This window comes from Castanea sativa, chromosome 12 (genome assembly GCF_040712315.1).
Source record: "Castanea sativa cultivar Marrone di Chiusa Pesio chromosome 12, ASM4071231v1".
NCBI classification, from domain to species: Eukaryota; Viridiplantae; Streptophyta; class Magnoliopsida; order Fagales; family Fagaceae; genus Castanea; species Castanea sativa.
The window spans coordinates 35,744,325-35,756,638 of NC_134024.1; the positions used below are offsets into that span (position 1 = coordinate 35,744,325).

Genomic DNA, 12,314 nt, shown 5'->3' on the forward strand with positions numbered 1-12,314 from the left:
GTCCTCTAGTCTGCATTTTAAAGTGATCTCTATTTCTTCATCTTGTCATTGTTGAATTTAGGAAATTAATGTACAATATTTAAGAAATTGTGGTAAAGTTTTGCTCTTTTTTTATTTGTACGTGCACTTCACTTTGAGATCATATTATTTGTGACATGGACACTGACAAAGAAAAATATTGACAAGGCAAGCCTGAGCTTTGTTGGACTCCCTCATAAACCAGGTTATTTGGTAGCAGTGTTGGAGTTTTGGTTTTCGAAACAGTGTGAAAACTGACTTAAAAATTGTAGTGAAACGGTGTATTTTGAGTACTCATGATGCAAAAAAATATGTTTGGTATCATGTTTCTATAACAGTCTTTAAAAACTAAAAAAGATAATTGGGTGTTATGTGTATTTTTTTAAAAAAAAATTATGAAACTTTTCTTACATGAACAAGAAAACCTTTTTTTATTTTATTTTTATTTTATTAATGGAGAGAGAGAACTCCCACGCAAAGACCAACAACTATCCATCTCCTCCTTCCTTTTTGTCCCGTTCCCCACTTTGCTCCCCACTTTGCCAATTGACCTTTCAACTACCAAAGCCATGGCCACCACCACCAGTGACTCCTTACCAACTCCAATTTCCAGCCACAATGTGGTGTTCCAATTAGAAAAACAAATCCTATTTGAAGTCAACATCAAACCCTAAATCAAAACCCACACAACAGCAACAACAAAATTAATAGCCATTTGAAATCAATCCTGAACCCTAAATCAAATTTTGCAACCCCAAGAGAACCCAATACCCTTATCAACCAGAAAAAGAGGGGGGGGGGGGGGTAGCTTCAAAGAAATAAGGAGAGAGAGAGAGAGAGAGAGACACACACACACACACTGGCTAGGCAATGATTTGGCGCATGCTTTAGCCAAAGAGGGCAAGAAGTTCTTTTCATACTTTAGTTTGGATGGAATATGTTTCTCCTAACATTCATAAAACTTTTGTAATTGATCTTTTAGCTATTCAATAATATACCCTACGAGGCCAATTCTCAATAATAATAAAAAAGGAGAAAGAGATTAAAGGTGGATATGAGAGAGAGGGAGAGAGAGAGATGGATCTGAGTTTATTAGATTTGATGTGGAGATAGATCTTGGTGGTTGCTCATGCTCAGATGAGAGAGAGATGAGTTTTTTGTTTTCTTTGAGAAAGCAACAAATGAGAGAGAGATAGAGAGCTGGTTATGTTTTGTCACCATCAATGGGTTCCATGCCAAAATATTTACAACATTGTCACTCATCATTGTTAGTCAAAAACTAAAATCTACCCCTAATGTGTTCTCAAAATATAATATATATATATATATATATATATATATATATATATATATATATATATAAATATCCTAAATTGAGAACTATAACTCAAACACCCTTAATTAACCACTCTTACCAAATACAATATATTTTAATTAATGGCTCACCCCCAGAAATCATGGGACACCCATACACAACCCATTAGAGGAGGCTATCCCTGACAAGAACTTGCTCTTTATTTAAAACACTTCCTATTTTCTTTCATTTGTTTTGTGATAATCGAATTATGGGACCTTCAGTCTGTATCCATAATTGATACAGCTTGAGAAGACAGTGGAATGAATTCATATTCCAAATTTCCAATCGCATATTTATAAAATACCCTTACAAAATTATCTATTTACATTACGTGGGTCTCACTTTTTTATATTTTTTTATGAGAACGTGGGTCTCACTTAACCTTATGTAATGTATAAATTGAAAAATTATATAATTAATATTGTTGTGCTTTATTTAAAATTAATTTCCCCATATTTTTTTTAAAAAAAATTCATAGTATCTCCCTTAAATACTAACCTCTAATAGTTGATGATTTCACCCAATGATTTAAAAATCAAACATTAAAAAGAATTGAAAAAGGAAAACGTTCAATTAAATTGTGGTTCAATCAAAGTGCGGATTGCAATGACATCATAAATAATTAAAGAATATGCAAACATCACATTGAAAAAATGAAGGGAAAGATATTAAAAATAAGTGTTGTAATTTTTATTTTGAAAGAATGAATAAAGATTGTATGATTATTCATCTACAAATAAAAAGAGGGGGCTCGCCCTTGGGGGGGGGGGGGGGTAAACAAGCCCCTTACAAGTCCCATATTGTAAATCATGAAATCATTTTCTATTACTTCTTTAATTGATAATATGTTTTTTTTACTACTTTTGCTATAATCACAATCTTTAAAATTAGTCGAATGAGGTTCAAATTCAAACCTATTATTCTAAATAAATAAAAATAAGTAAGATCCAAACATTATGGATTTTTCCAACCTTCAAACAAACCGTCACACAACACAATTACTCCCCACACAACAACAATCAAAATAAAATAAAAAACCAAAACAAAAATCAACCTCAATTAATTCCAATCATACAAAAGATAGGAATTTTGGATTTAATGGATATGAACAAACAAGTGCACCAAAAATTCAATCTTTTTTGTAAATAGCAAATAGCAAAAAATATCTGTGAGAGACCAGGAAATTGTCTCTAAAAAAAGAGAGATTTTTTTTTTGGGTACTTTTTAGGGCACTTCTTTTTTTGGGTAAGTAGTGTGGAGTTGCCACTTATTTTTTTATGTACAAAAAATAAGAAAAACTAAATACAAAATACATGACTGAATTGCTTCGTTTCATTGATTGAATAAAAATACAACTTTGAAAATTTGAATTTTACATGATTTTGGGTTCTAGTTACAATCTACCAAATACACATAGCTTTTTGTCCTAGTTACAATTTACCCGAAATAAATAAAGACAAGACTAGATCTACTTAGCCAAAAACCTAAATCCGGATGCTAGGTTATGGAATGGGAAGGTGTTACGCATCCATTCTGCCTAGACAAAGTCAGGTCTTCTAGACTCTTGTGACCAATGTACCATTTTATGCATGACATGAATGATATGTTAAACATGTGAAAGATAAACATAAAATCATAAATTTATTTATGAATTAAGTCTCTTCTTTTGAAAAAAATCAGATCTGTTTTAGTTGGTGAAAAAAAATGGATTTTTCATTTGAAAAATATCATATCTGTTTTGTAGTATATAAAAAAAAGTGGTTTTTGGAGATGAAAAATCAGATCAGTTTTGTGATGATAAAAAAAATGATTTTTTTTATAGCAAAAAAATCAGATCTGTTGTTTTTATGTTGTATAAGAATGAAAAAAGTTTTCTAAGAAGAGAGTTTCACTCATAATTTAAATTTATGCAACAAACACAAACATAATAAGGTTTTATCTTTTCCTTTATTTTTAAAGATCTGCATATATTAAAAATTCAGATTTGCATCTTGAGAAAGAAAAAATTTAAATCTGCATCTAAGGAAGATGCAGATTCCTTTTTTGTTTTGAAGAAAAATACAAATCTACATTTAAGAAAAATGCAGATCCGTTTAATTTTAAGAAAAATTCAAATCTACATCTAAGAAAGATGCAGATCCATTTTATTTTAAGAAAAAAAAAAGATTGACTATATGTAGATCTTTAAAATTAAGAAACAGATTATATAAACAATAAAGAAATCAAGAACATATTTTCATGAACTAAATTGATCATGGTAAAATATGAACATCTAAAACAATTAAGCATGCATCATCTTGATAAAGAAAAGCATAAAAGCAAAAGGGTTAGAGAACAACCTCTTGCATGAGCACACTTTGTTATTGAAAGGATGTTTTAGGATTCAAAGAAATTTGTTCAATTCTCTTTGAAACCTAAAAAGCCTAATTTAAGCAGCAACACTCTGAGAATGGATAAGAAAATATGGGCGATTTAAGAGCCTAAAACGTATGCCTCTCAAAGTGTAGCCAAAAGGTGTTGAATTATGAGATTCAGCCTCTATTATATAGAGGTCAAAGGACTCTAAAAAATAGGTACAGATGATTAGGGTTTGAATCCGGACGCATCCTTTTGCGAAAATGTCATAAATGGTGTGCCTTATCGTCACCTAAAGGCCGTTGGGCCAAAGCCCACAAGGAGAAAATTCAGCCCTTATAGAGTGCCATTCGGCACTCCGAAAATGCCAAATTGCCCTTGGGACTCCGAACACTCTTTTGTGTTTGGGTGCCATTTGGACTCATCTTCTAGGGTTTTTTGGCCGGTTCTTGTACCTAGACGTATTTTCATCATCTGTCTATGATTTTTTCACATCTTTTTGGATAATTCAGGCTTTTTAAGAACAATAATCTTGTGGATAAATCCCTCAAAATAAATCCTGATAAAGTTCAAATTATTCCCAATTTTATTGTTATCCAATCATCCCTTTTATTCCTATGAATGCATCTCTATTTTAAACACTAATTATCAACCAATCAAAAAATTATTTAATTAATTTTAATTGTTTGACCAATTAGAATTAATTTAAATTAATCATGTGTGGTCGACTCTTTCTAGACATAATGCATATGGACCATGCAAACTTGATCATGCGATATCTTTCGATCTGATGGTCCGATTTAAAAACCAGAAACACCGTTGCAATTGTTAGAATCTCAAGATCATTTTCATGATATGTAATGAATGACATGTTGCACGTAATGCAAAGACAGAATGATGTATGTAATGCAAGAACAAATTGATGCATGTGATGCAATTATGATTTTTTGGGTACATGGGTGGTCATTCGAGTAATTTTCGTTGATAAAATCATGGGTGCAAAATTGAGTGTCAACAACATTGAACCCAACACCAAGCACATCTCATCGCCTTCAATCAAGGGAAAAATGGGAGAGGTGAGAGAAGAGAAAATGCCGGGGATGAGGATGCCAAGGTAATAGTGTTTATACATTAATTTTTACTTTATTTTATTATTTTATGTAGACTTTTAAAATAAAATTAGTTGCAAATTACACTTTTTTAACCCTAAACTATCACTTAGATCACACTTCACTCCCCCTAAATTATCAAAATGCATTGTTGACCACCTAGAGTTGTAATTTTGTTTCAATGTCTCCCACTGTCTAGTTTGGTTATAACTTTGTTTTAATGTCCCCCTATCATTTATTTTGATGTTAATAGTAACAAGCTAAGCTTAGTATCGTAAGCTTGTAACTAAGTCAGGGTATTAAAGTGGTTGGATGTATGTTGAAATTGCCTAGGTGGGATGTGGTTAATATGTTGATTTGTCTACTATGGAGTCAATATTCAGCATGCCCCTTGCCCTTGGGTTAAAGTGCACCCCCACCCACAATGAATGGGTAGCCCACATCTCAAATCAAATTTAGCTGAATTTCACATATAAAAACCAATTTACCCCACTTTCCAAAACAGATGGCTGAAGGGTAAATTGATCATTTAGTATTAAATTATATTAGAGTTAACAAGAAAACAAATAGGAGGGGGTTAAATGTAATGTAAGTGTAGAATTTTGGAATCAATTGTCCTTTTCAATAATTTAGGGGTGAAGTGTAATCGGGCTAATCGTCTAGAGTGGAAAAGACTAATTTTCCCTAAAATTAGTTTATCTAAGGCGAAAATGTACTTTTGGTCCCTACATTTTGGGCAAATTCCCATTTTAGTTCCAAAATTGATTTTGTTACTAATGTCATCCCTAAAAAAAGAAAATCGTTTTTAAAATGGTCTTTGTCGTCAGCCAACCAATGGAAAAATCCTACGTGTTTAACGGAATGCCCTGCTTGTTGACATAGCGCTGACGTGACTATTAAAATATTATTAAAAAAGATTATTTGGCATTTTTAAAGGCCATGTCAACATTTAAATTAATAAAAAAAAGCCACATGTATTTAAAATAAATTAGAAAACAATCCTTAAATCTAATTAAAAAACAAACTTTTAATTTCTTAATTTTAATTTAACCTACAAATTTGATTTAAACTGAAATTTTAATTTCTCAGTTCTCAGTTTTAAAATTTTTTATTACAATCCTTTGCACCAAACCCAATCCCAACCCCACGAACCCAAGTTACCCAACCCAACATCAACATCACAGCATCAATTTAATCCCTCTCTCTACCCATTGTTCTCTCACTCTCTATCTCTTAGATTTCTCTTTGATCTGCTCCATACCTAAACACCCATGGCCAAAGACACCAAGCTCCAAACCCAGAAACCCATGGCCAAAGCGGAAGAGAGAGCTGTGGTGGGCTTGTCGAAGACCTTTTTGGCAAAGTTAGCATTGTTGACAGAAGAGTATAACCTTCCTCTGGCTCTATTTTGGTCGGTGGCGGAAGCACTAGACCATCGGAGTTGAAAACGCTGTCGTCGATGCTGTTTTCATTGAAACCACTGTAACCGTTCTCGTTCCCATTTCCATTATCCATGTGGATCGGGTTGAACAGAGATTGGGAGTAGCCAGGGTTTGGATCGTCGAATCTGTAGATCTCAGGCAATGTGGAGGCGTGGTCGACGACCACATCTCCGTCAGCTAGAATGCTCTGAATGGGAAGCTGGAGTAAGAAGCATAGCCTTCGCCGATCTAGGTCTGTGTTTGTTGTTTGATCTCTGTTTCTTTTTTTCTTTTTCTTTTTTTTGTTGTTGTGATTTGGGTCTGTGTTTGATCTCTATTTGTGATTTAGGTCTGTTTTTGTGTTTGATCTCTCGGTTTTTGTTTTTTTGTTTTTTTTTTTTTGTTTTTTTTTTTTTTTCCGTTTGTGTTGTTGTGACCTGGGTTTGAGGTATTGGTTACTGGGTATATTTTCTTGTAATCTGGGTTTGAGTTCTTCCTAGGTTTGATTGGGAAGAATACGAAGAATGAGTTGTTTTTTTAAATAAATTAGATTTAAGGTTTTTTTTTAAAATTTAATATCTTTTTTTATATAAATTTTCTGACTTGGTTTTGTTTCAAAAAATTAAAATGTTGACATGGCATTTAAAAATGTCAAATAATCTTTTTTAATAATATTTTAATGGCCACGTCAGTGCCATGTTAGCAAGCAGGGCATTCCGTTAGACAGGTAGGATTTTTCCGTTGGTTGGCTAACGGCAATGACCATTTTAAAAACGATTTTCTTTTTTTAGGGATGACATTAGTAACGAAATCAATTTTGGGATGAAAATGAGAATTGACCTAAAATGTAGGGACTAAAAGTGTATTTTTGCTTTTATCTAATTTTGAATTCGAAAGTATCGTTTTATTTTTTATTTTTAAAGTTTTTATAGGCTACTTAAGTGATGTGAATTATATGGCATATTTTTACTACACCAATTGTCACATGTGACGGTCAAATATGACATTTAACAATCACCTCATTAACTAAAATGAAATAAATGAAGGAAATCTGGACGCTATCTAATGTTAAGAATACATATCGAAATCATGAAATTTCAATGGGAAAATTCAAAATTATTTCAAATTTTAAGAGTGCAATTTATAATTAGTATTTAGCTAATATTGTATGCATTATTAAAAATAATTTACAATTTGAGATTGAAATTTGTATATATGCATTAATAAAATAAAAATTGTAAATTACAATTACAAACTATATACTTACTTTTCAAAATAAAAGAGTATAAAAGGATATGGAAGTCATATTTCATAATCATTCTCCTCCCAAAAAAAGAATCAGAATCATTATTTATTTGCTTGTGGAAGAGGAATAAGAGGGTTCAAATTGAAAAAAAAAAAAAGTTGATGGATGATATGGTTACCAACAATTTTTTTTTATATATATATATATAATTTAAGAAATTACTATAGTAACAATCAAATAAATAATAATAATAATAATAATAATTTCTTTTAAAAAAATTCATATAAAATGAAAAAAAAAAGAGTGAGGTCAAATTTCCTTGAAAGGGTTAGGTTTAGTTAATGAATACAGTTAACACATTTGTTAATTGATAGTTTTACGAAACTTTTAATATTATTTTAATGAAAATATAAAAAACTATTAAAAAAAGGTTGATTATTTTTACTTGTTTTCATAAAAAATTTTAAAGAAATATTTCATAAATCATTGCGCTTAGTGTTTGTTAACTTTTCTAATTATAAATTTTGATAAGACCAATTAGTCCTAGCCCTGAATACGTCAACCAACGCATAAGTCCCAGCAAGAGCAAGGGTGTTTTTGGAATAAAAACAAGTAAAGCCCTAAACCTTATTCTCGAAGCTCAAAACTTAAAACCCTAGCAGCTGCCTAGCACGGAATAGCATTCACAATTACTCTTCTCTTCTCTTCTCTTTTCTTCTGTGTTCAGCCATATAGGTTCGTGTTCTTTCTATATTTCTCTCTGCTTCGCTTTTTTCTTTCTCCAAATCTTGGTTTAGATACTCTACTTCTAGTATATTGTCAAAAATATGAGAAATTCTTGAAAATAATGCTCTTTTATTTTTTTTTCAAGGTTTTTCTTGCTCTTGAATGATATGAATTTGGATTGGGAAAAGTACTAATTTTTGTTAACATTTTGGTTTTTTTTTCTGGTTACGGGTATAATATTTGTGATTTCAGTAGTGGGTTTTTCCTGATTTTTTGTTGGGGACTCTCTTTTTTGAGTTGTTGTTAGAGAGATATCTGATATTGGGTCCTTTTTATTATTTGTGTGCAGTGAGCTAAAATGTATCTGCAGTGTTACATAAACGAGAATGGTGACAAAGTCTATACCACTAAGGTACGGCATTCGGGTTCATCATGAAGTACTCTGTTATACTTAATGTGAAGTTATTGCATATGTAGACTATGTGGTCTGCACTTCAGAAATATAAATTTGATGCTTTTGAAAGAATTAAATGTATTTCTTCTTGTAGTATTTCTGGTTCACATTAAGGAATGACGTTTTTATATATTTTGTTAAGAACTAGTTTTGAGTTTAACACTAGTAAAACTTTTAGATTGGGTAATACTAAGTGTCAAATGGAATGGAGTTGATTGAATAGCCAAATACTTGTGCGATCTTACATTTGTGTTTCAGAAGTAAATTAACTTATAAGCATTAGGTGGAAATTAGAAGGGGGGTTTTATCCAGAGCTCCTCATAATAATAAATTGGATTGAGTGGGGTTGTTAGAACCAGATTTTATGGTAATTGTCAAAGAATAAATTTAGTTCGAAAATAGTTATGCTTTTATTGCAGTGAGTGGTATTAACATGCATGTGAATATTGATTATTGCGGCAAGGCATGAGTGTATCTATTGGAGCGTCTATTGGTATTAAGCTCTGATATGTTAATACCCGTAAATGAAATTCTGGATTAGATTTGCTGACAGGTTACATTAGGGATACGTTTCAATATATCCAGTTTGAGCTATGAACTCTTTACTGACTTTTTAGGTGCCAATTATAGGTTTCATTAACTTTAAGAAAAGTACGTAAATGAAGGGTCTTGGTTGACACGTTAATTTTTGGGTTCATAACCATTTTTTCTATGTATCACATGTTGGTAATGATGGAAAGGATATAGTTAATATATTACTTGTAAAGAGCAAGGTGGATGGTGAGGTTGTGGATTCAAGACTCATTGGGTGCTTGTGTAATTATCAATAACAGGTAGATGTATTACTTTGCAAAATAGGCTTCTTATTTTTCTTTGCCTTTGCTAAAGAAAAAATTATTCTGAGATTATATAGTCCCTTGATCTTCTAATTTTCATGAGTCTCTGGTAACTTGTGTTGTATACATAAAGGTAGGATCTTAAATTTATTTGGTATTAACTTGTAAGATTAGATCATTCTATAAGAGTGGCTGAATGCTGAAATTGGCTCAGTTTACTTGAATTAGTTGTGAAATTGTCAGTTTTTGAAATTGTTACCAAGGGCACCATGGAACCAATTGATTTTATTTGATTTGACATAATTCTTTTGTTTCACTCTGATAAATTTTAACATTTATTACACGAGAACATTTAATGACACCACCTATGTTGATGCTAAACAATAATGGATCATTAAGTTTTCTTGGGGATTAAATCTTCTTTATATTGATGCAAAAACTTCACCCTGTATGAATTCTACATAAAAATTAGGTACAGAATGTAGTCTGCAGCGGATCTTATGGTTTTGCTGAGTATATTCCAAACAACATTTGAGAAATTGCAACTTTGTATCCATAAAGGGCTCAATATTTTATTCTGTAATGATGTAATAATACTTTATATCAACTCAAATTTGTTAAGAATTGTAAACTTTTTATACTCTGTCTTCTACTCTTGGTCTCTTTAATCACTTTGATTTCCTTTTCTCCAAGCAGAAAGAATCACCACTGGGACTGGCAACAAAATCTGCTCATCCAGGTAATATAGTTGAAATTATTTGACTGTGCTTGACCATTCAAGAGTAAAAGTTTGCTTGAAACTAAATTATGCTGTCTTTGGTTTTACTCTGTTGTTTCTTGATAACCTTATGATTGGAGACTTCTGATACATGTATAAAGATCAATATGAACCATCAAAAAAAGTGTAAAGATTGTATGTAAATAAATAAGGTTCTAATGAAAGCACTTACATAGTCATTGTTTAACATCTGTACTTGTAGCCACTAGTGACTCTCTTAAGACTTGCTTAGAAACAGCTGATGCTATAGGTTGCTAATGTTCGCTGCTTAATTTGTCTGTAGAGTTATATTTTTGTGTGTTAACTTGTTCTGTCTAATTGTTTTAATGAATGCAGTCATTGCATTGCTTGGATTATTTTAACCCTATGGATCTGGAGCCCATGACCTTACACTCCATTACATTGTTGAGGAAGTGACATTTGAATTTGAGCTCACTGTCCCATTGCTGGGATTTTGTTTGTAGGCTTCTAATACTATCTGCTTTGGTCACTTCATGTAATTATAGATTTTTTAATCTACTTAAATTACAACTTGGCTGCAATATGGTTGTTGAATATGTTGTCCAGATGTTTTTGCGAGTGAAGTCCACATGAGAAATTGGTGCTGTCAGTTTAATCTACTTTTTTTACTTGCATCATGTAGTTGCATATTCCTGTATGATGGGTATCAATGGGTAAAAAGATTATTGCTATGAAGAAATGATCTTTGTGGTTAGCTATTTGGTTGGACATCCTGCTGCTTTGTACATTGAGCACCTCATCCTGCTGGACTATGGCACTTAATGTCTCGGTGTTCATGGTTCTATTTTTTGACCAAGTTGTCACATATTGTTTGTTAGAGGAAATAGAGGGGGAAACAAAGGAAGAAAAGAAAAGAGAATCTATCAAGTCTCCCCACCACCCCAAAAAAAGAAGAAACTATTACAAGTTTCTAATCATGAATAGTTAAGGGAACACCAAATTCTCCTTTTGGAGATTCATCTGCTGCATAGGTAGATGGAGTTGGTGTAGAAAAGCCTTCTATTTGAGGTTCAACGTGGTGAATTTTGGTAGACTGATGATTATGTAGTCATTGGGTGACTATTGAAAGAAGAGTGCTTGCATATGCTCCCCTTATTATTGAAATGCTCCCATCTCTCTCCAAACTCCCTTTTCCTCTGTCTCTCATGTTTTTGGTCGTTTTTTTGTTATGATTTGTTAATATATGACATGTCTTGCGGTTTCTTTCATCATAAGTGCCATTAATCTGTCTCTTTATCTCCACTCACTGGTTTCAGCCCGCTTCTCCCCTGATGATAAATACTCAAGGCAAAGAATTCTTTTGAAGAAGCGATTTGGATTGTTGCCAACCCAGCAGCCACCTCCAAAGTATTGAACTAATTTGGAGTTCAATTGATACTGTCTTGTTCTAGAGTATCTGGATTTGAAGCTTCATGCTAAGTAGTGTTCTATTTGTCGTGATGTAGTAATTTGCCTGATAGCCGTGATATGTTAGGCCTTTAAATGTTCAGTGAATTTGAAAACTAACATTAATTCAGACATTGAATGAACCAAGAGAGAGATGTTGGTTTTACTTATGAGATATTGGGTGGAATGTGAGCAAGGCTTTGAGGAATCGGAGGGTCTTGCTGTGTTATTTGGAATTGAATTTGCGCGTCACAAGGTGTATTTAGTTGGACTAACGCTCTGCTCACGCAAATTAGAGGCCATAAAAATCCTTAACCGTACATGGGTTTTTTTTTCCCGAAAAGAAATAGCTCCACAGATCACGCTCTAGAAGAATATGTCTATTATCAAAGATTTTGTTCAAATTATACTTATGGTCTGTTTGGATTGAGGAAGAGGGAGGGAGAGTAGAGTAGAATAGATTTAGCATATAATTAGTTTATTTTTAGTTAACTTTACTATACTTCCCTCCTTCTCTCCTCAATCCAAATAAGTCATTAGTGTAATATTTGGTAATTTTACCTAACTTAATAATTTTCTAATTTTTTTTAGAAAGAATAAATTTTTA

The 12,314-nt window shown here is 32.2% G+C and overlaps 1 protein-coding gene across 1 annotated transcript; it reads left to right on the top strand.

Moving 5' to 3' along the window:
• Positions 1–8,108: 8,108 nt before the first annotated feature.
• LOC142619619 (H/ACA ribonucleoprotein complex subunit 3-like protein) lies at positions 8,109–11,915 on the top strand. The gene is made up of 4 exons (XM_075792780.1): positions 8,109–8,241; positions 8,582–8,644; positions 10,219–10,261; positions 11,578–11,915. Exons 2-4 carry the CDS (start codon positions 8,591–8,593, stop codon positions 11,673–11,675), a joined length of 195 nt encoding a protein of 64 aa, XP_075648895.1. The 5' UTR covers positions 8,109–8,241; positions 8,582–8,590; the 3' UTR covers positions 11,676–11,915.
• Positions 11,916–12,314: the final 399 nt, after the last annotated feature.

Bases quoted from the DNA above. Each gene is read 5' to 3' on its own strand.
- LOC142619619 (XM_075792780.1), top strand. From the start codon at position 8,591: ATGTATCTGCAGTGTTACATAAACGAGAATGGTGACAAAGTCTATACC. The intron at 8,645-10,218 runs GTACGGCATTCG...TTCTCCAAGCAG, and splicing joins ACAAAGTCTATACCACTAAG to AAAGAATCACCACTGGGACT. The intron at 10,262-11,577 runs GTAATATAGTTG...CACTGGTTTCAG, and splicing joins AACAAAATCTGCTCATCCAG to CCCGCTTCTCCCCTGATGAT.